This window comes from Berkeleyomyces rouxiae (assembly GCF_048999995.1).
Source record: "Berkeleyomyces rouxiae strain 22BRR77 chromosome Unknown BrBRR77_ptg000003l, whole genome shotgun sequence".
Classification (NCBI taxonomy): domain Eukaryota; kingdom Fungi; phylum Ascomycota; class Sordariomycetes; order Microascales; family Ceratocystidaceae; genus Berkeleyomyces; species Berkeleyomyces rouxiae.
In genome coordinates this window covers 2,717,164-2,740,308 of record NW_027396493.1, presented here as the reverse complement: position 1 = coordinate 2,740,308, position 23,145 = coordinate 2,717,164, and the positions used below count along the sequence as shown (strand labels likewise).

Here is a 23,145-nt window from a genome sequence, read left to right as displayed (position 1 = left end):
CAATAAAAGAGGGGATGAGTGTTTGTAAGGGCCGCAGGGCGGTAAGCCTAGCTTAGAAGCTCGAGAATAGACCGAAAATCTCTCCCGATATAATTTTATCGAGGGTGTGGGTGTAAAGATCAGATACAGCCAAGTAAATAGCAACACCTGGTGGGTGGAAGAAACAAGCCGGTACACTCCGAAACGTGACTCTCTTGAACTACGACTTTAGCCTTGAGTGAAAGATATTCATATATGGAAATGGTCTAGGGAGGCAAGTACAACTACGCACTACACAGACTATACACACGTCAGCGGCACATAGCAGTTATTGTCGTTAGTTAGTTATGTAGTTACTAGTGGCACTAACTACTAACATCGATCGCCAAGAACAATGCTCTAGAGTCGCTTGAAGTAGCCGCTTAGCCGAGATGCATATACCCAGGCTGAAAATGCGGCCCATGAATAGACAAGTAGAAGGTCTCTTGCTACCGTGGGTACCCGATTGTTTTAATTTATGAAGTTGACCTGATATAATCTATCAGTGTTTAATAGGAGGACTCTGTTGATATTGTCAGCATGCCAACCCTACAAATAGAAGCATCTTAGGGTTGTGCTCCTCTGACTACATCGGAATTGCCTTCAACTCGTTCACGTTCTAACATCACAAATCGCCACAAGAGGAACGCTATTGTAAAAGTTCCCAACCTAGTGGAAGCTGAACGACAAAAGGCCGTACTTCTCCTTTTCTTGCTCGGACTAGACTCTGCTTCTAGCACAAGACATCAATGGACTGCTGGGCATAAAAGGGCTGCTCTCTCCCTCTCTTCCATAGTATCTAGAATAGAAGGCATCGATCATCGTTCGCCTTTCTTCCCCTTCATTGAATACATTCTCTTTCATTGAACTCTTTGAACTTGTGACGTTCCGGATACTTCTCCGTACAGGACAACAGTGAGTCCTCCTATTAAACACTGATAGACTCACTGTTGTCCTGTACGGAGAAGTATCCGGAACGTCACAAGTTCAAAGAGTTCAATGAAAGAGAATGTATTCAATGAAGGGGAAGAAAGGCGAACGATGATCGATGCCTTCTATTCTAGATACTATGGAAGAGAGGGAGAGAGCAGCCCTTTTATGCCCAGCAGTCCATTGATGTCTTGTGCTAGAAGCAGAGTCTAGTCCGAGCAAGAAAAGGAGAAGTACGGCCTTTTGTCGTTCAGCTTCCACTAGGTTGGGAACTTTTACAATAGCGTTCCTCTTGTGGCGATTTGTGATGTTAGAACGTGAACGAGTTGAAGGCAATTCCGATGTAGTCAGAGGAGCACAACCCTAAGATGCTTCTATTTGTAGGGTTGGCATGCTGACAATATCAACACGCCCTCTTGACTTCTGCGTAGTGAGCTTAATCCATCAGACCGAGTAGTCGCACGAAGATCACATACTTCTGATTATCCAGGGCCTTGGTCAGACCGTCGGCCGCCATGTTTTCGGTGGAGACATGGGTCGGCTTAATCCAGCCTGATTGTACCGCTTCATGAATGAAGTGGTAGGCGCTGTCCAAGTGTAGAGTCCGTTTGTTTATGGACGGGCGACTCATGTTGGCGATTGCGTTGGTGCTGTCGCAGAACAGAGTAAGTGGACGCTGGAGATCAGATTCATTGCGTGACTGTGGGAGATCGGCGAGCAATCGGCGTATGTAGCGTGCTTCCTTGGCCGCAATGGTGGCCGCGAGATACTCCGCATCCGCGGTAGAGCCTGCTTGGATACTCTGTTTGACCGCACGCCAGGAAATAGGGGAACCCGCTAGTTTGAAGAGGTACCCTGAGGTACTTTTGCGATCCAAGTGGTCTCCAAAAGCGGCGTCGGTGTAGGCTTCTAGTCCTTGGTTGGCAGAAGCAGAGTAACAAATCCCTCTGGTCGGTGTAGACCGAAGATACCGCAAAACACCCTTCGCAGCTTCTAGGTGAGCCGTTGTGGCCCTGTGGCTGTATCTAGCTAAATAGCTAGTGGCGAAGGTGATGTCTGGTCGGGTCATGCAGGAGAGCCATTGCAGAGAGCCGACCATTTGCAGGTATAGGGCAGTGTCCTCAGAGTTGAGGGCAGGACTGTTCAGAGCGGGAGAGGAGATATTTCGGAAGGTGGTACCAGTCATGGGGACAGCACGGGCTTTGGCCGGCAGATGAGACATCTGAAAACGATCCATCAGGTCTGCGATATACTGGGTCTGGACAAGATTGATCTGTCCAGGTTCAACAGAGAAGTGAATACCCAGGTAATTCGAGACGGGATCCAAACCCTTCATCGGGTACACGGCATGAATTTGCTCATAGAGGTGCCGTAGTCGTACCGGGTCGGGTCCGATGACTAGCATGTCATCGACGTGGATCATGATGATACACCCTGCTGTTAGGAAGATGCAGGGGTCAGCGTCTAAAGAGTGGAAGCCCAGAGAGAATAATAGTTTTTCCAGGGCTTCAAACCAGCGGCGTGGAGCGTGTCGAAGTCCATACAGGGCGCGGCAAAGTTTGCCGACTAGTTCATGACCAGAACTGTCATTGCTCCTGTAGCCGTCAGGCATGCGGATGAAGATGTGTTCCTCCGGCAGAAGCTGGCCATGGAGGAAAGCCGTGTTGACGTCGGCCTGGAAGACACACCAGTGGTTGATTGCTGCTAACGCGAGCACGCTTCGCAGGGAAGTAGCGCTGGCGACGGCGGAGAACGTTTCGTACTCCGTTGGATCTTGGAAGTTACCGCAGGCGACCCATCGTGCCTTGTATCGTATGACCTTGCCGTCCACAGATTTCGTCTTGAATACCCATCTAGACGGTAGGATGGGTACCCCCTTGGGCTTAGGTACAAGGGAGAACGTGGGAATGGAATGGTGGACGTTCATCTCCTCATCACAAGCCTGTTGCCATTGGAAAGCATGAGAAGTTCTCATGGCTTGGCGAAAGGTGGAGGGATCCGCGGCCATAGTGTGGAGAGCGTAATAGTAGGGGTCGTCTTCGTTCATTTCTACGTCCCCTTCTGCACTTTGATTGTGCAGAACAAGCTCTTGAGGAGGGTGCGAGACGAGAGCACGGGACAGATCTTCTGGTTCGTATTCGATCTGTCGCAATCTGGGATCAATAACTTCTGACGCTATTGACTCCACTTCGTCTTCGACCAGGTGGTATAAGGGTGGAGGACGGTTGGCGGCAGAAATGGCGGCGACCACGGCTTCGTTGGCAGATTGGCTGGCAGCGTTGGCGGAGTGGCTAGCAGCGTTCGCCAGATGGTTTGCTGCGTCCGCTGAGGTGTTGGCCTCGTTGGCCAAGTCGTGAGCCCTACGGTGGGCCTCTATAGCTGCCTGAGCCGCTTGGGTGGCGCCCTCGTTGGCCCCAAGTGCCATGCGAGCCGCATTGGTAGTGATATCCAGTAGCTCTTTTGCTGTGAAGACCAGACGTTCAGCATTCTGAGAGGCGTTTGTGAATTGCTGTACAGCTTGTACAGCTCTGGTGACAGCCTTTTGAGTGTTCCTCGTGTTTCTTGTTAACCTGTTACGTCTTGCTTCTTCGCGGGACAGGCCCAGCTCGAGTTCTTCCTTCGTTCTTCTGAAGCGGGTAGCACGACGCTCGGGGTGTGTCGGCTGGGATTCGTGGATGGAATCCAGGACTTCGTTGTCCATCATCGCAGAGTCAGTTGTTGGTTGAGGAAGAGTAGTGACTGTCGCAACAGGTGCATCAGTAGGAGCAGAAACGGTAGAAGCGGGCACGTGAGTTGATGCCGGAGCAGCAGGCGGAAACGGGGCCGGCGCATGCGAGGTGGTGTGCATGTTGTTGGACGTAACTAGCGGCAGTAGGTGTAGTCCAATGGCCGGAGTGGTAGCTCTGGAGGCAAGCTCTTGTAAGGGTGGCGTTGAAGGAAAAGCTTGGAGGGAAGCGGCACCTGGAAGTGTACCCCCTTGACTCTGTGAGGTGGAAGGCGGAAATTCGTCTTCAGAGTCATTTGCAGCTTCGTATGGGGCATCGGGCAGCGTTGGACGAATGTTTTCGTCAAAACGGACGGAACGTGAGGAGACAATGCGCTTTTTGTCTGTAAGGTAAACCCGATAGATCGTCTCGCCCTGGTATCCTATAAAGATACCTTCATCAATCCGAGCAGCAATTTTGTGAGATTTGACTCGCGTAGGCTCAGGTGTGAGGACGTATGCGGCAGAGCCAAAAGCAACAAAGTGAGCGACAGAAGGACGAGAACCGTATATGGCCTCGTATGGGGTCATGTTTCCTGGGTTTGAAGAGCAAGCCAGACGGTTGGAAACATGGACAGCAGAGCGGAAAGCATGGGGCCAGAAGTAGTGTGGCAGACCCGAGTCGTGCATCATAGCCCTTGCTCTACCCGTGATGATACCATTCCACCTCTCAGCGAGGCCGTTCGAGCTAGGTGAGTATGGAGGCGTAACCCGCACCTCAGTGCCTTGATCCTCAAGAAGACGCAGAACCGAAGTGAACTCAGTACCCCCATCGACATGGAAAGCACGAATTTTGGCGTCAAAGCGAGTTCTCAGGATGTTGAGCATCTTTTGGAGAACTTCATCGGCTTGCTTGGATTTGAGGAATTCCACCCACTTGTATCGAGTGGCATCATCTACCACCATGAGAACGTATTTGTACCCTTCTGGAGATTCGGGGTACACCGGGCCGATGAGATCAGCATGTACGCGGTCGCCGAGACGTTTAGTCCTAGTCTCAGGACGCTCATGGTGGGAGTGGTGAGATGGATTGGCGGTCCAGCATGGTACACATTTATCCCCGGACGACATGTCTAGATTTGCCAGCTCTAGACCTAGAACGTGGGCTGCCGTCTTTTTGACGTTGGCAGGGTTAATGTGGCCTAGGCGGCGATGCCAGAGGCTTAAATCAGCTGGAGTAGAGGTGGGTTTCGGTTGAGGCCGGTTGCGAGCAACGGTAGCCAGAGCAAGCGGGGAGATCTGGTCAGTAGGTACGGGTTCTGCAAAGCCCAGTAGGTGGTAGACACCGTGTAAAGGTCTGACGATGGCCAATTCTTCATCGGAGTTGGGGCCGATCAGAGCAGGGACGCGTTGGTCGAAGTGGACACCGTGCTGCCAGAGCTGAGACGTAGAGAGCAGGTTTCTTGGAAGGTTCGGCACATGGCGCACGTCAGGCAAGACGAGAGTGACCTTGTTTCCGTCAGGGGATCGAGTGTTGATCCTAATAGTCCCCTTTCCCACACATCGGAGGATGGCTCCGGAGCCTTGGATAGGCGAAGACTCAATGCGTTTGTAGTCAAAGAGTAGGGACCTATCAGCTGTCATATGGAAAGAAGCGCCAGAATCCACGATCCACAAATCGGGATGGGCGGGGTCTCCTTCTTCGATGTTGTTCATCGCAACTGTGCAGTTGGCGGCAGCAAAGTTCACCACCCTAGGACCAGAGGAAGAGTTGTTGTTTCCATTAGTAGTGTTGTGGTCCTTGTTCTTTGGGTTCGCGCGACATTCGTCGTCTGTGTGCTTTGCCCAAGGGTGACGTTTGCACTTGTCCTTCTTTGCTTTCTTCTTAGACTTGGATTGAGTCTTGGTGACAGTGGCCAGGGCGACGGGCTCCGAGTGAGGTTTGGGTTGGTTGACCTCCGTGTCGATGGAGCTGAGGATCTTATCCACAGTAGGCCATTGCTCTTTGGGGACGTCGTCAGTGAGATGTCGGATCCGAGTGAACCAGGATTCGCTGTGGAATTGCCCGGCACTAGCCATGAAGCCCGAGAGAAGAATGGGCGGCATTTCGCAACCATGAATTTTGAGTTTATCGTTAAGGTTGCGGAGCCTGGTGGCGTATTCCAGAGGAGGAATGGACCTGACTTTTCCGATGAGGATCTCAATGTCGCGGACGGCGTTGACTAGGGGCAGAATGCCTCGAGTGCCGAAATACCCATCAAGAGCATGTAGAATTTCACGGCCATTCAGACTGTCGTATTGCTGGATCCAGTTGGATTTCATGTCATCTTGAAGATAGAAATTGAAGAGCCGTTTGGCTTTGTAAGCTTTCGCTTCACCATGTTCAAGAGCCAGAGCTTCGGTTTCGGGTTTTTCCATAGAAAGGACCAGATAGTCACGGAAACCATACTCCTGGGCAGCATCTACGGCCATAGCTCGCCACTTGAGGTAAGTGGTTTGATCCCATTTAGTGAGGATGGGAAGAAGCCCAGTGAGAGGCAGCGGGAGGAAAGTAGAGCCCATGATTGTAGATGACAGGTGAAGAAATGACAGAATAGAATCGTAGAAAGAAGAATAGAGAGGACAGGAAACGAAGGGATGAAATGTTGCTTAGAAGGAGGTGTACTTTTTGCAGAGGGCGGAAAGTAGCAGCTTGACAAGTTGAAGAGGCAGGAGGCCTTAGTGTACTTTGAAGATGGCAGAGTAGGGACTTTGATAGAGAGGCGAGATGCCTTAGTGTACTCTGGAAGATGGCAGAGTAGGGACTTTGGATGGTTTCTCAAAGATGTTGTGATCTAACAGTCTATGTTAGACTTGAGAAACAAGAGTAGGTGCTGAAGAACGAGGCAAGTGTTCGTGGGAAGCACTCCCGGGCTCATAACCTATCAGTGTTTAATAGGAGGACTCACTGTTGTCCTGTACGGAGAAGTATCCGGAACGTCACAAGTTCAAAGAGTTCAATGAAAGAGAATGTATTCAATGAAGGGGAAGAAAGGCGAACGATGATCGATGCCTTCTATTCTAGATACTATGGAAGAGAGGGAGAGAGCAGCCCTTTTATGCCCAGCAGTCCATTGATGTCTTGTGCTAGAAGCAGAGTCTAGTCCGAGCAAGAAAAGGAGAAGTACGGCCTTTTGTCGTTCAGCTTCCACTAGGTTGGGAACTTTTACAATAGCGTTCCTCTTGTGGCGATTTGTGATGTTAGAACGTGAACGAGTTGAAGGCAATTCCGATGTAGTCAGAGGAGCACAACCCTAAGATGCTTCTATTTGTAGGGTTGGCATGCTGACAATATCAACAGATAGTGGGGACTACTGTCGTAGCCTTCGGCTATTTATACCTCTAGATGTGGCTTAGGTAATTTGTGTTGTATAAAGGCACCTACTTGTAAAGCTCAGGCTTGCTCTGGGTATACCGAGGTGTCATATTTTATTGAGAAAAACAGATCATGTTGGTTAGATCGGCAACGGAGGACAACAGAAACAATAAACGCCGATCAGGATTCATCGTTACACAGGCTAAAACGCGCATGCATAAATCGCGGTGCAATGGTTATAGATACATGCTTACTACATTCTTGCCGCAAACTGTACATGCATACATGGCAGCATAAGCGCCTTCACATGCAGGTACTTGCTTGTATACGTCGTTTCTGAAGAGGGTGACTTTGTCTTCCATATTTTTCTCTTATTCTTCCAGTTTCCACGAAAGCTTCCTAAGCCCCGTCTCGGGAGTTCTGGGCCTTAGGACTGAGCAGGGAATATCCTGTACCTCAATGTACATGTTCCACCGCCGGCCATGCATTATTTGCCAATGGTTATTGTACAGGGAGCGCTATACCAACCAGACGGATATATCCATTTGCTCCGTGTATCCGTTTCGGCATTTACATGTCCTATTCTTTGCTTTGAAAGATGTCTGTGTCTTAACTGGGGATAACTTCGGTTTCATTTAGTTACGCCTTTATACTTTTCTTCTGTGATTGCACCCTCTTCTGCGCAAGAAGAGTTTCGTGGGTTGGATTTGGGCTCCTTTGACAAATTCATCTGTTCTTCCTGGCAAGAGGATCCCTTATATGCCGCTGTTATATGCACATCGTACTTAACCTGGTATGCCGGACTCCATTTCATACACAATCAAAAGCCCTTGAAGCAACGACATGAATCTTTCCATTATCCCACTATTTGTTGACCCGCACGTTTTTTAAGAAGCCTTGACATCCGCAAAAGTACATGTTAAAGCATAGGCCCGTGGCATACGGTGAGTGAAGAACCAAGTTATGCAAAAAGTCCGCAAGAACAAGAAACAAGGCAGCTTACTTATAATAAGCAAAGACGCCGCGTGACTGAGCGTGGGTTCAAGGCATGATAAATCTAAATGTGCCATTGGCACATGTTCTACCCGTGGTACGTGCTTCTTCTTGTAGTAGTTGACCGGATCTCCATCTGTTTATCGACCATACTACTTAAGGCGGGTTTTTCATATGATTCAATTGTGTTTTTGGTTTCCGTCGTCTCTTCACCTCTAAATTTGCTAGTCACCCAATCCCGGTTTTTCATCTTCTACTCCACCTGAAAGAATTGCTTGGTTAGTGTCGTGTTCATCTTGGAAAGCCCTCTTCATTCCCTCTATTCGCTCTTTCGCCATGGCTAAGCTTGCTTCCCTTGCTTTTCTAGCTTCAGCCTCTCTGGCCACTGCTCAGACATTCCAGCGTCTGGGTGCTTGTCCTAAACTTGGCTGTGTTCTACCTCCTGATCAAGCTGACTTTCTTCCTGGCCAGTACTTTGATCTCCGTGTCGAAGTTCATGCCCCCGTAAATGGTAGCGAGGCTTTCAACAACGGCGTTCCTGATGAGGGTTTCACTGTGACCATCGGCAAGGATGGTGAGACCCCCCGACCCATTACCGACTTTTTTGAAATCCAGGAGCCCAAGTTGGAGAAGTGGGACTTTGGCTGGTATGAAGATCTCTTTGCTCGTGACCGGGAATCCAAGAGCATGGTCAACGTCGCCTCCAAAATCTACCGCCGTATCGCACTCACGGAGCCCGGGAACTACCAAGTCACCTTGACCTACTACAATGGCGAAACCACTGTCGCCAACTGGGTCGTGCGCCCAACTTCACCAGAGCGCAAAGCCAAGAACGTTATCTTGTTCATTGGTGACGGCATGACCACTAACATGGTAAGGTCCCCAAACGTCTAAGAACGGGGTCCCGTACTCTACATAACCCGTTGCTAACAAAACCCTTAGATCACTGCCGCCCGCCTATTGGGTCATAAGTCCGTTAACGGAAAATATCAGTCCCGTATGACTATGGATAGTTTTCCCGTGCTTGGCCACCAGATGACCCATTCGGTCGACTCCTACCTAACCGACTCCGCTAACTCTGCTTCTGCAATGTACAGCGGTCATAAATGCACCGTTGATACTATGGGTGTCTACACCGACTCTTCTGCTGATGAGTACGATGATCCCAAGTTTGAGACTATTGTTGAGCTTGTTACTCGTCTATTGGGTATGCGCTGGGGTGCTGTTACTACCGCCCAGCTCCCCGATGCCACTCCAGCTGCCTTGACTGGCCATAGTGGCAGTCGGTTTCAGTTTGGCCCTCTTCTTGACCAGGCTCTGAACGGTTTGACGAACTACACCTGGACCAATCCTGGTGGTCCTGAAGTATACTTTGGCGCCGGTGCTGAGGCTTTCTTGCCCGGCAAGGGTTCATACCTTGGCCAAGATTATTATGCCACTTTTGCCGCAAAAGGATACTCAGTTGTCAACGACAATACCTCTTTGGGTGCCCTGACTTCAGACTCTCGTGCCCTGGGCGTATTCTCTAAGGGCGCCATGCCGGTCTGGCTTGATCGTAATGTCTACCCCGAAAACCTGGCCAAGATGGATAGCCATCCCCTCACCAAAGGCAAACCTGCCCTCGATCTTCCTGGCCTGAAGGACATGGTCAGAAAGGCTATTGAGATTTTGAACGCTCGTAGTGATGAGGAAGGTTTCTTCCTAATGATTGAGGCAGCCTCTATCGACAAGCAGATGCACAATCTTGATTACGACCGTGCTTTGGGTGAGCTTCTGGAGCTCGATGATACTATCGCCAAAACTATTGATCAGCTCAAGGCTCTAGGCATTTTTGATGACACTCAAATCATCGTTACCGCTGATCACGGCCACGGCTTCGATGTCTTTGGCTCTGCCGATACCAAGTACATTTCCGAGACAACAAACATGCGCGACAAGCGCAAGGCTATTGGTGTCTATGGCCAGTCTGGTGAGTCGCAGTACACCAAGCCTGTCCCTGGTGTCAACTACGGTACTGGTCCCAACTTTCCTATGAACTGGGAGCCTCGCTACGCCATTGCTGCTGGTGCTGCCGGTGTTCCCGATCGCCGTGAGAACTACCGTGTTCACTCCGAGGGTCCCCGTCTTCCTGCCGTGAAGACGAAGGACCGCAAGGTGTCCTATGTTAACGACCTTGATGCCGTCGACGGTTTCATTATCAACGGCACCCTGCCCAATCGGGAGCGCTGCGGTGTTCACTCTCTTACTGATGTGCCTGTATTTGCTCGTGGGCCGTGCCAGAATGAATTCCATGGAGTCTATGATAACGTCGATATTTTCTTCAAGATGGCCGAGTGCCTAGGTCTTGGTGTTGGCCGTTTTCATGATGGCAAAATGAACGCCGAAAGCTCTCCCCTCGAGGCGCCCTCAACTGAGGTGAATTAAACGAAAAGGAAAGAATACCAAGTTGGATGACTAGCTATCATAGATATATGACTTTTGTAGCGTAGGCCCCGATTGAAAGGTAAACATAAATGTCAACGAATAACGAAAATGTACAAAAGGCACATTGCCTAAGTACAATGTACCATATGTGCCTTTTACTTTACTCATGCAATTGTGGGTACGATTAGTCAGCATCTCCCCCTTGTGTGGCCTTGTGCCATTCGTCTTACGATAACTTTTGCTTGTGAAGGCTACAGTGTTGATGCTCTAAAGAGTTTGAGCCATTGCCGCTGTGATAGCCCTATATTCCTGTCTCGCGAGGATCGACACAACAACGCCCTTGTCGGCACCTGATCTTCAAGACGATGTGGCCATCGCAGCAGGTTACCGGCACCTGTGAAAATGGCAGCTATTCCCACCCAGTTGCCGTCGCCATCACAGCCTTGTACAGTTAATTGCCAATGTTCTACCCTCACTTTGAAAAACTTAGTACAATGCTAAACACATTTAGGGGGAGGGCGAATAAATCAGTAAATCGTTCTCCATTCAACTAACAACTCCTATTCTCTTCCATGCCCGAAGCCTTGCTTTATATTCCCATGTCGTGGGATGCTGTGGATCTTTATGACACGTGACCACAGGTCACGTGCTACCATTGTACCCTTATCTCAACTCAACAAACACCATGGTAAGCACCACTTCTAGTTAAACCACCACAACTTCTCAACAAAATGACTTCAAAATGCCCTCTTTGTGACCCTATATGCCCCAATCACTGAAGAAGTCGGAATTGGTTTTGTGAAAGCAAAAGAAGCGATAGTTCCACTTTCACAGAAAGAAACATCGGTGAGGTCCATTGCGAAGGAGGCTCCAGCAGACCACAAGACCTCACCCGTATACTTCAATCCGCCAACAAAACTTTCACGTCGAAGCCCAAGCCTAGATATGGCCGTTTAAAGAAGCCCAATCCATTCAAGAATCATTCTATCATGTCAACCTTTAGTAATGAACGCCTAATCCCGTGGGAAACTCTTTAGAAAACCTAGACCGTTCTCACCCCCGAGAAACTGACCAGACTGGCATTTCTTTATATTACACGGGCAAATGAAAAGCCTTTTAAAACCAAAGACCTTCTACTGATAGTGAAATGATTGGGCTACGTCAATATCAAGTTTGCATCAAATATATCAGCCTATTGCCTGAGTTATGGCGTCTCAAAGTTCGGGCGAGTCTCGTAATTCTAGTTGATTATCACTATCAAATACCACGAACCTTTTCTGGCCTTCATAACTTTCTTCTACGAAACTTTAGAATAATTCTGAAGAGAAGGATTTATACAAAAAGCTTTCGTCTTGAGGACAGGGAGAGCAATATAAATTCAAGAGTCGACCTCCATCGCTGTGTTGAGAAAACATAGACAGACTTCCCATGGTGTCTGATTTCGAGGTGAATCATGTCATTGAGCTACAGTTTGGGAATCTACTTTTATATCCTGGCTTTGTGTACCGCGTCTTGAAGACTAGAAGTAGAGCTCGTATTTTATATAGAAAACATACGAATTGAATTTCATATGGTTGAGATAATTGTATACAAATATGCATCATCGTTTGAACCCCATGGTGGATTGGTCACTCGTTGTTGTCGCCACCACAGCCTTGTATCTGGTTCAGCCTTGTCTTTTTACTCATCTTTGGAGTTTCGTTCCACCTCCAGCGATGAACGTAAAATATAAACGAATTCATCCCGAAAAGGTATAACCGTATTACATAACTACAGAAACAGAAACCAAAATTCTAACCATGCATACAGAAACCCCACGAACAAAGTGTAGTGACTAAAGTGATGTCTACCCGCCCAGCACAGAGGCTGTCTTTCACTTGTGTGGCTCTAAACTTGGCTTAGAGTCCTGGCTTCGCCGCTGATGTAGACTAAACAGAAAACAAATACAAAGGAAACAACAAAGGGAAGTACGAATCAGGAGAGAAGCAAGTAGAAAAAGGGTGGTGATGGCAGCGCAGGCGCGCTAAGGGGGAATCCCCGAGGGCTCGCCGTCTCCAGGTGGAAAAGGGAGTGCGGGAGGGGCCGCGTCTTGCGCCTGCGTGTCTGGCCTCATGCGGCGGTGAGCCAGCAGGCTCCGCGCTTGGTGCCGATCAACTTTTGAAAGAAGCTGCTGGACACCCGCTGTGGGTTGTGGCGGCAGACCTAGATGTGTTCCGGGCTCGTGTTAGCTCTGCAGAGGGGGTAGGAGAGCACGGCGTTCTCGTGCTCAAAACGGCGGTGGTAGGCCGCAAAGTCGCCGTGGCCTGACAAAGCTGTTAGCACTGCGCGGGCGAGATTGCGATTGGTCTCGTCTAGAAGACTCGACCAGGCCTTATTCGGGGCCTGCACCGGGCAACGCAGATGAGGTCTGGTGTTGCGACCCTCTGCCTTCCACCTGGCGCGAAAAGCGGTAGTGACCTGGGCACGGAGTTCACTACGTGCCTAGGAGAGTGACATGCCTGTTCTCGCGGTGATTATGTCGGCGCCCCGCCTAGCTTGTCTGTCGGCGAGCCCGTTGTCCACGACATCAGAGTGGCCTAGAACCCAGATCGCTTCCACCTCAATGGCTCCGTCTGGCCACGGTCTTGGCCGCGGATGGTTAGCATCGGGACGTAACCAGTCCGCGCAAATCTTTTGGGCTCTCCGAAGGTGTTCCTCGGAGGTTCCGGGTTTGACGTCCCGGGACGTGAGTATATTCACCGCTGCCATGTTGTCCGAGCAGATCCAGACTTTGCGGCACCGCGGTTTGTCCCGCCCTTCGACGGTAGTTATGGCCTCGGAAATGGCCAGCACTTCGGCGTCGTGCACCTCGGCGCGGAAGGGAATCGGGCGGTTTCCCGAGAGCAGGACCTGTCCCCCCCTGGATGATTACCCAGCCGGCGCCAACCCTGTTCGGACCCAGCTTCGAGCCTTCTGTGTATAGCCACAGATCTGAGGGGGGGGGAGGAGCGGACCAGAGCGAGGTGTGCTGCAGCGGCAGCCTCTTTGTCACCCCGAATCGGGGCCCGGGTCGAAGGGAGCTTGCCCTTGCACGGCGGCAGAAAGCTCGTGGACAGCTCGTATGGGAGCATACTCCTGAGCTCACCCAGTATGCCCCACATAGGCCTTACGGAGCCCAGGGTGTGATTTGGCGGGGCCAGCGCGACTCTGAGAGCAGCCGGCCCAAGTAGGTTGTCCAGCGCATAGCGCATGAGGGGGAAACCCGATGCGAGTTTGTATATTGAACAGGGTGTGGTGCAATATAGCGGCAGGGCGGCGCGGAGGCCTCTGCGGACGGTGCGGTCGAGGAGCCTTGAGGCCCTCAGTAACCCGCGGCTCAGCGGAGCGTTGGGCGGGGTTGGGCACCACCATGTGGCCGCAGCGTAAGACAGCTTGGCAACCACGCATGCGCGGACCGCCGTGAGGGCGCCCTTGATCGGAGCGCCTTTCCAGCACCCGGACAGAATCTGGATGCCGCGAATGGCCGGTGCCGTCCTCTGTGCCACGTCTCGGATGTGTGGCACGAAGGAGAGGTTTCGTGACCAGCGCACGCCAAGTCAGCGCAGGGTCTCGCGAGGGCTGACCGCCTCCAGCGTAGAGCCGTCGGGGAGTCGCAGGCTTGGGTTTTGTCCATGACGCTTGCGCGTCACGTGCAGAAGTTCGGACTTCGTCAGGTCGAGCGCCATGCCGTTGTCCGTGCACTAGCTGTCAACGAGCTCCAGAGAGCGGGAGAGAACCGAGCAGTTGCCTTCGAGGGACGAGTCTGAGTTGACTAGGCAACCGTCGTCAGCGTACCCACGGAGAGTGCGGGGGAGTGGCATCTTGAACAGCGGCGACATGAACAGCATGAACAAGATTGGGGAGATGGGCGAGCCCTGTGGAAGGCTGCCGCCTGTTGGCTGCAGAGCGTCGGAAACGCCGTCCAAGGTTAGGGAAGCCCGCCTGCCCGCCAGGAACGAGGACACCCATCGACATGTTCCGGCCGGGCACCCCAGGTCCACCAGTCGTTTGACCATGCGGTTCGGATGCACGGCATCGAAGGCCCCCTTGATGTCAAAGGTGAGGACCGAAGACTCATCCCTGAGGTCGGCTGTGCGCTCGAGGGAGTGCGCTAGGCGTAGTTGTCCTGGATGTGTTTTGCCTCCAGCGCCCAGCACGAGAGTCGGCGGGCGACGATCCTTTCTAGGCACTTGGCTAGGGTCGGGAGCAACGAGATCAGCCAGTAGGCCCGTGGCGATGAGCGACCCTTCTTGTTGGGCTTTGGGAGGGCGATCACCTTAGCCTCTTTGAAGGAGGCGGGGTGGTCGCCCCAAAAGAAGCTTGCGTTGAACAGGTGGGTGATCTGCCGCTTGAGGGAGGGCCAGGCCAGCTTTGGGACGTTGTTCGAAAGGCCATCCGGGCCGGGGGCAGTGTTGCGCGGCCTCCGAAGAGCAGCTTCCACCTCGTCTCTGGTGATTCGGGCGCGTGTCGGCGGGACCTCCATCCTGGAGCCCCGGGTCCTGGGTTCCACATGCAGAACGGGGGATTCAATGTCCCCTGGCCGGACAGAAGGCATGTGCACGCTGCGAAGAAGAGAGATCTTTTCCGTGGTGTCTTGTACCGTGGCCTCCGCTCCGTCCGCCGGCGATAGTGTTGGGGAGTGGCGGTGCGGAGCTTTCGTCCTCTATTTCACGATACGGAAGAGGTCTCGGGTATCAGTAACCTTCGCTAACAGGTCAGCGTAGAGAGTCCGAGCCGCGCTCCTGAGTGCGTGCCTGAGGCGCTTCTTGGCTTCGCGGCGGTTGGTTCTGGCCTCTTGTGCTACGGCCTGTGTCGTTGCCTTTTCCACCCTGTTCCGCGCTGCACTTTGCTCCGCCTGAGCAACGCTGCACTCCTCGTTCCACTATGGGAAGCTCTTGGCCTTGCCCAGGGACCTGGGCGTCGATGTGACCAGGGCATCCAGGATCACTTCCCGTAGCAGTCTTGCGAAGTCGTCAATGTGCTTTTTTTTCGGAGATCTGGCCGTCTGACCTCCGGCACTCTCTCACGAGGTCGTCTAGGCGAGCCGCGCCGGCCTTGCAAGCCGCGTCGAACTTCTTTTTGTCAAGCTTGTCCATGAGGAAGCGCCCCGCGGGGCTCGGGACCACTGTGTGCCTTGGGAGCGGGAGGGACACCAAGAGCGGGAAATGGTCACTTCCGCATGTCAGATCGTCCCGTAGCTCGACGCACGCCCCGGTGACAAAAAGAGGCGACGACATTAAGGCAAGGTCTATGACACTCCCTGACTCGTGGGTTGGCTCCCCATCCGCGTTGCCCAGCAGGAGAGCTCGCTCTTCCATCCAGGCCAGCAGGGGCTCGGCGTCGTTGTCGTCCGTGGCGCATCGGGGGTCCCAGGCACTGTGGTGGAAGTTGAAGTCGCTCGCTGCCACAGACCGCGGCCCTGGCTGCATGCTGGTCAGAAGACGTAGCGCCTTGTTTAGCCTTAGGAGCTTAATTAATTAATTAATTCATTCTTTATTTACCTGTCTACTCACGAGGTTCTCGACATACGACAGGGGACCATTTCTAGTACCAGGAAAAATACATAACTGTAAGTTGAACTAAGGGTTTTATTGGAAAATGCTTAGGAGTGTTGTGCTATCTACGGGTATTTAAGAGGAGGTGGTGGTGTTTTGTGAGGCGTTTACATGTGGCGTTCATATGTGGCGCTGAGTGTGGTTAGGGTTAGGGTTACGCTACAACAATAACAGAAGCAAAAACCAAAACCTAAAACCATGCATACAGAAACCCCACAATCCAAAGTATAATGACAGGAGGTCTCCCACCTGCCCAGCGCAGAGGCTGTCCTTCGTCCGCGTGGCCCCAAACAAGACCCAGAGTCCTGGCCTCACCGCCGATGTAGTGATAAAAATATTTGTGCAAAATAAGAAAAAAAAAAGGGGGGTTGGCGGCGTATTCACGCCAGAGGGTTGGCAGCGCGGTTGCGCGAAAAAGGATTGGGCCCCAGAGGCTAAGCTGCCCCGGGCAGGGTCGGACCAGACGGTAGAGGGTCGGGCGGAGGGCAAACTGGGGAGTCCCCTTCCTGCGGGTCCGTTCCCGTTACCGCACGGCGGTGTGCTAGAAGCACCGGAGGACTCTTGGCCGCTTTAGATGCCAGCCAGATGGCTCCACTCTTGGTGGCTATGAGCTTCTGGAAGAAGCCCTTAGCCATCCGTTGAGGGTTGCGGGGGCAGGTCCAGATGTGCTCCGGGGTGGTCTCAGCGTCGCAGAGGGGGCAGGTTAGCACCGCGTTCAAGTGATTGAAACGGCGGTGGTAGTCTGCGTAGTCTCCGTGACCAGAAAGTGCTGTCAGGACAGCGCGGGCGAGCTTGCGCTCAGTGTCGTCAAGAAGGCTTTTCCAGGCCTTCTTAGGAGCCTCGAGAGGTCGGCTCAGGTGGGGTCTGTTGGCAAAACCTTCATTCGACCACCAGGTGCGAAACTCAGTGGTGATGCGGGCGCGGAAATGGCTGCGGGCCCAGGAAAGGGACATCTCTACGGGCGTGTAGGCCCTCTCGGCGCCCATCTTAGCTTGTCGGTCCGCGAGCTCGTTGCCCCAGACGTCGGAGTGACCCGGGACCCAAATCACTTCCACAGCGGGGGCACCATCTGGCCACGGCCTTGGACCTGGGTGGTCGGGGCTTTGACCCATCCAGTCGGCGCAAATCATTTGGGCCCTCCAGAGGAGCTCTTCTGATGTACCGGGCTTCGCGCCCCATTTCGTGAGACGGTACACCGCGGCGAGATTGTCGAAGCAGACCCAGACCTTGCGGCACTGTGGTTTCACCCACGAGTCTACTTCTTCCAGGGCTCTGGCAATGGCCATCACCTCGGCGTCATGAACCTTGGCGTGGAAAGGGATCGGGCAGTTGCCCGTGTTCAGGACTGTCCCGTCCCGAATGATCGCCCACCCAGCGCCGACCCGGCCTTCTCCCAGCTTGGATCCGTCTGTGTATATCCAGAGGTCCGAGGGGGAAGAGGAGCGTACCAAGGCTAGGTGCGCCGCAGCTGCAGCCTTCTTGTCACCTTGTAAATGGGGGCGAGATGATGTAGGCGCGCCCGTGAAGGGGGCCGGGTAGTTTGTGGCCAGGTTGTGCAGGAGCAGCATCTTGAGCCTCCCTATTCTACCCCAGTTTGTGGCTGTCGTTCCGAGCGGGTGGTTTGGCTGCGCGAGAGTGGCCCTAAGTCCGGCCGAACCAAGGCGGCTGTCTAGGACAAAACTCATTGACGGGAAACCGGACGCTAGGTTGTATATAGCGCATGGGGTTGTGAAATATAGCGGGAGTGCCGCACGAAGACCTCGGCGGTCTGTGCGATCCAGGAGTGCCACGGCCTGCTTCAGCCCACGGGGTTGGCTAGTTGTCCCGGCTCCGTGGTTCCACCAGACAGTGACGGCGTAGGCGAGCTTGTTCACCACATAAAAGCGGACTGCCGTGAGGGCGACTAAGGGGGAGCAGACGGGACCCCATATTTTCTGCAGGCTATGGTCGTATGTGGAAAATGGATGTCAAAAAATGGTTTATAAAGACAGCACCCTACTGAGCCAAAGCAAACACAACTTTCCCTCCTACAACCCTCGGGGGGGTACCTTTGGGGTCGGCCCCCCCCCCCCTCGAGCCTATGCTGAGGGTCTCATGAGAACAGCAACACGATCCCAATGCTGCTGCCATTCTCGTCTCTTCAACACAACAACGAGCTGCAAAGCCCGAGTCCGCTTTTTCCCAACTTTGAGGGATTTCCTCGCCGTCGACTCGCCCCCTTTTCACGACACCCTCCTCGCGATCGCCGGCCCTTCATCGCCGCCACACCCAAAAACTCGTGGATCCATCTTCACAACTCGGGACTGTCCCTTTGAAGGTTCAGACGATCCACCTTCGTCTTTTCCTTTTCCTTTGTCTTTCCTTTGTCCTGCTGTGGCACTCGGGGACTGCATCGGGCCTCAGCCATGGTTCGGTGCGGCGGCCACTTCGAAAAGCGGAAGGATATACTCCTAGCCTCCGGAGGCTCATCTGGCATAGTTTTTCACCCGCTCAACGACTCGGAGTTTCCTATGCCACGCTGGTTTTGATGGTCAACTTTGTGTCTGGCCACGTTTCTCAGTCGAACGAATGTTGGTGGGGATGGTCAACTCCTTGTGGGGGTTAGGGTTTATCCGGGGACATTGTTATTTTTTCTTTTGTACTTGTGTTTCTTGCTGCTCATAGCGGAGTGTGGACCACTAGTTCTTCGGGGCTTGGGGACGATGCGCCATCCCGAACGCACAGAAACTATGGGTGTATCAAGCGGAGGACTTTAAATTTCCGTCCCGTAATCGATCCGGCGTTGTTTAATCTTAGTGATTTTGGTAGACGTTGTTAGAATGGTATCACCGCCGTATACCTGAGACTATGGGCCGCCATGTTGAAACCGGACTACCGACTCTCGAAACCCCCGAGGACGGACTCCTGGACGCCTGAACTTGTGAACCCATGCACCGGTTTCACGATCTAGACGACGTTTCGTGGGTAATGGGAAAGGTGTATAAAGAGCAGGTGCTCCCTCTCCGTTGTGATGGAAAGTCTAGGAAATATTAGATCATCCTCTTCGAGTTCAGTATCAATTCAATCAATTCTTCTTTCTCCTCTTCCATACGACTAAGTCTATTAGACGTGTTGAGTTGAGATGAGGGTACAAGGGTAGCACGTGGTCTATGATCAACAGAAGAAAAGACAACGATTTACTAATTTATTCGCCCTCCCCCCAAAAAGACGTTAAATAAAGTCAAGTCAAGTCAAGCGCATACTTGTGAAGCTCAGACGTGCTCTGGGTATACCGAGGTGTCATATTTTATTGAGAAAAACAGATCATGTTGGTTAGATCGGCAACGGAGGACAACAGAAACAATAAACGCCGATCAGGATTCATCGTTACACAGGCTAAAACGCGCATGCATAAATCGCGGTGCAATGGTTATAGATACATGCTTACTACATTCTTGCCGCAAACTGTACATGCATACATGGCAGCATAAGCGCCTTCACATGCAGGTACTTGCTTGTATACGTCGTTTCTGAAGAGGGTGACTTTGTCTTCCATATTTTTCTCTTATTCTTCCAGTTTCCACGAAAGCTTCCTAAGCCCCGTCTCGGGAGTTCTGGGCCTTAGGACTGAGCAGGGAATATCCTGTACCTCAATGTACATGTTCCACCGCCGGCCATGCATTATTTGCCAATGTTTATTGTACAGGGAGCGCTATACCAACCAGACGGATATATCCATTTGCTCCGTGTATCCGTTTCGGCATTTACATGTCCTATTCTTTGCTTTGAAAGATGTCTGTGTCTTAACTGGGGATAACTTCGGTTTCATTTAGTTACGCCTTTATACTTTTCTTCTGTGATTGCACCCTCTTCTGCGCAAGAAGAGTTTCGTGGGTTGGATTTGGGCTCCTTTGACAAATTCATCTGTTCTTCCTGGCAAGAGGATCCCTTATATGCCGCTGTTATATGCACATCGTACTTAACCTGGTATGCCGGACTCCATTTCATACACAATCAAAAGCCCTTGAAGCAACGACATGAATCTTTCCATTATCCCACTATTTGTTGACCCGCACGTTTTTTAAGAAGCCTTGACATCCGCAAAAGTACATGTTAAAGCATAGGCCCGTGGCATACGGTGAGTGAAGAACCAAGTTATGCAAAAAGTCCGCAAGAACAAGAAACAAGGCAGCTTACTTATAATAAGCAAAGACGCCGCGTGACTGAGCGTGGGTTCAAGGCATGATAAATCTAAATGTGCCATTGGCACATGTTCTACCCGTGGTACGTGCTTCTTCTTGTAGTAGTTGACCGGATCTCCATCTGTTTATCGACCATACTACTTAAGGCGGGTTTTTCATATGATTCAATTGTGTTTTTGGTTTCCGTCGTCTCTTCACCTCTAAATTTGCTAGTCACCCAATCCCGGTTTTTCATCTTCTACTCCACCTGAAAGAATTGCTTGGTTAGTGTCGTGTTCATCTTGGAAAGCCCTCTTCATTCCCTCTATTCGCTCTTTCGCCATGGCTAAGCTTGCTTCCCTTGCTTTTCTAGCTTCAGCCTCTCTGGCCACTGCTCAGACATTCCAGCGTCTGGGTGCTTGTCCTAAACTTGGCTGTGTTCTACCTCCTGATCAAGCTGACTTTCTTCCTGGCCAGTACTTTGATCTCCGTGTCGAAGTTCATGCCCCCGTAAATGGTAGCGAGGCTTTCAACAACGGCGTTCCTGATGAGGGTTTCACTGTGACCATCGGCAAGGATGGTGAGACCCCCCGACCCATTACCGACTTTTTTGAAATCCAGGAGCCCAAGTTGGAGAAGTGGGACTTTGGCTGGTATGAAGATCTCTTTGCTCGTGACCGGGAATCCAAGAGCATGGTCAACGTCGCCTCCAAAATCTACCGCCGTATCGCACTCACGGAGCCCGGGAACTACCAAGTCACCTTGACCTACTACAATGGCGAAACCACTGTCGCCAACTGGGTCGTGCGCCCAACTTCACCAGAGCGCAAAGCCAAGAACGTTATCTTGTTCATTGGTGACGGCATGACCACTAACATGGTAAGGTCCCCAAACGTCTAAGAACGGGGTCCCGTACTCTACATAACCCGTTGCTAACAAAACCCTTAGATCACTGCCGCCCGCCTATTGGGTCATAAGTCCGTTAACGGAAAATATCAGTCCCGTATGACTATGGATAGTTTTCCCGTGCTTGGCCACCAGATGACCCATTCGGTCGACTCCTACCTAACCGACTCCGCTAACTCTGCTTCTGCAATGTACAGCGGTCATAAATGCACCGTTGATACTATGGGTGTCTACACCGACTCTTCTGCTGATGAGTACGATGATCCCAAGTTTGAGACTATTGTTGAGCTTGTTACTCGTCTATTGGGTATGCGCTGGGGTGCTGTTACTACCGCCCAGCTCCCCGATGCCACTCCAGCTGCCTTGACTGGCCATAGTGGCAGTCGGTTTCAGTTTGGCCCTCTTCTTGACCAGGCTCTGAACGGTTTGACGAACTACACCTGGACCAATCCTGGTGGTCCTGAAGTATACTTTGGCGCCGGTGCTGAGGCTTTCTTGCCCGGCAAGGGTTCATACCTTGGCCAAGATTATTATGCCACTTTTGCCGCAAAAGGATACTCAGTTGTCAACGACAATACCTCTTTGGGTGCCCTGACTTCAGACTCTCGTGCCCTGGGCGTATTCTCTAAGGGCGCCATGCCGGTCTGGCTTGATCGTAATGTCTACCCCGAAAACCTGGCCAAGATGGATAGCCATCCCCTCACCAAAGGCAAACCTGCCCTCGATCTTCCTGGCCTGAAGGACATGGTCAGAAAGGCTATTGAGATTTTGAACGCTCGTAGTGATGAGGAAGGTTTCTTCCTAATGATTGAGGCAGCCTCGATCGACAAGCAGATGCACGATCTGGATTACGACCGTGCTTTGGGTGAGCTTCTGGAGCTCGATGATACTATCGCCAAAACTATTGATCAGCTCAAGGCTCTAGGCATTTTTGATGACACTCAAATCATCGTTACCGCTGATCACGGCCACGGCTTCGATGTCTTTGGCTCTGCCGATACCAAGTACATTTCCGAGACAACAAACATGCGCGACAAGCGCAAGGCTGTTGGTGTCTATGGCCAGTCTGGTGAGTCGCAGTACACCAAGCCTGTCCCTGGTGTCAACTACGGTACTGGTCCCAACTTTCCTATGAACTGGGAGCCTCGCTACGCCATTGCTGCTGGTGCTGCCGGTGTTCCCGATCGCCGTGAGAACTACCGTGTTCACTCCGAGGGTCCCCGTCTTCCTGCCGTGAAGACGAAGGACCGCAAGGTGTCCTATGTTAACGACCTTGATGCCGTCGATGGTTTCATTATCAACGGTACCCTGCCCGACGGGAAGCGCTGCGGTGTTCACTCTCTTACTGATGTGCCTGTATTTGCTCGTGGGCCGTGCCAGAATGAATTCCATGGAGTCTATGATAACGTCGATATTTTTTTCAAAATGGCCGAGTGCCTAGGTCTTGGTGTTGGCCGTTTTCATGATGGCAAAATGAACGCCGAAAGCTCTCCCCTCGAGGCCAACGCCCACAACTGAGGTGAATCAAAGTAAACGGAGAGAATACCAAATTAGGTGGTTTGATTTGATTTGATTGTCTTTATTTTACCTGTCTACTCGCGAGGTACCCCCCAAGTTAGGTGACCAACTAGCTATCATGGATACATGATTTTTGCAGTATAAATAGAGATTGTTATAGAGCATCAAAAACCCCTTCTTGGAACCTTGACTTGGTCTCGTAAACCCTTTTTCATCTAGTCGTCTCCACGCAGAATATTCTCAGCATGCAACAAAGGACGGTCTTCGGTACTATTTTCATGATAAGACATGCCCTGCTTTTATTTAAGTCTCTTTATTAACCTATACGGCTCGCCGTGAAATTTCGTTAGCAATATTGCGACTCTTGGAGACCCGGTCCGGCCCGGCCCGGCCCGGCCCAGCCCCACAAAAAAGCGCCGTGAATTCAAGCAAAAACATACAACACCGGGGATTCCCACGTGGTCACCCACCGTAGTACTAGTCTGGCGCTCTGTAGGTTAACTAAGGGAGAGCAGACGGGATCCCGTGCTTTCTACAGGCTATGGTCGTATGTGATAGACAAGC

General features: G+C 51.8%; 5 protein-coding genes across 5 annotated transcripts; 2 read left to right on the top strand and 3 right to left on the bottom strand.

The window, feature by feature from the left end:
• Positions 1 to 1,384: 1,384 nt before the first annotated feature.
• On the bottom strand, positions 1,385 to 6,214 carry BROUX77_003938 (uncharacterized protein; the record flags this gene model as incomplete). The annotated part of the gene is made up of 1 exon (XM_073748645.1): positions 1,385 to 6,214. The coding sequence occupies one exon, from the start codon at positions 6,212 to 6,214 to the stop codon at positions 1,385 to 1,387; it is 4,830 nt and encodes a 1,609-aa protein (XP_073606363.1).
• A 2,122-nt stretch (positions 6,215 to 8,336) lies between these two features.
• Positions 8,337 to 10,424, top strand: BROUX77_003937 (uncharacterized protein; the record flags this gene model as incomplete). The annotated part of the gene is made up of 2 exons (XM_073748643.1): positions 8,337 to 8,873; positions 8,943 to 10,424. 2 exons carry the CDS (start codon positions 8,337 to 8,339, stop codon positions 10,422 to 10,424), a joined length of 2,019 nt encoding a protein of 672 aa, XP_073606362.1.
• A 3,719-nt stretch (positions 10,425 to 14,143) lies between these two features.
• On the bottom strand, positions 14,144 to 15,871 carry BROUX77_003936 (uncharacterized protein; the record flags this gene model as incomplete). The annotated part of the gene is made up of 2 exons (XM_073748642.1): positions 14,144 to 14,636; positions 15,453 to 15,871. 2 exons carry the CDS (start codon positions 15,869 to 15,871, stop codon positions 14,144 to 14,146), a joined length of 912 nt encoding a protein of 303 aa, XP_073606361.1.
• Positions 15,872 to 16,431: 560 nt separating this feature from the next.
• Positions 16,432 to 17,682, bottom strand: BROUX77_003935 (uncharacterized protein; the record flags this gene model as incomplete). Its single annotated transcript, XM_073748641.1, has 1 exon — positions 16,432 to 17,682. One exon carries the CDS (start codon positions 17,680 to 17,682, stop codon positions 16,432 to 16,434), a length of 1,251 nt encoding a protein of 416 aa, XP_073606360.1.
• A 2,817-nt stretch (positions 17,683 to 20,499) lies between these two features.
• On the top strand, positions 20,500 to 22,581 carry BROUX77_003934 (uncharacterized protein; the record flags this gene model as incomplete). The annotated part of the gene is made up of 2 exons (XM_073748640.1): positions 20,500 to 21,036; positions 21,106 to 22,581. 2 exons carry the CDS (start codon positions 20,500 to 20,502, stop codon positions 22,579 to 22,581), a joined length of 2,013 nt encoding a protein of 670 aa, XP_073606359.1.
• Between the last annotated feature and the right edge of the window lie 564 nt (positions 22,582 to 23,145).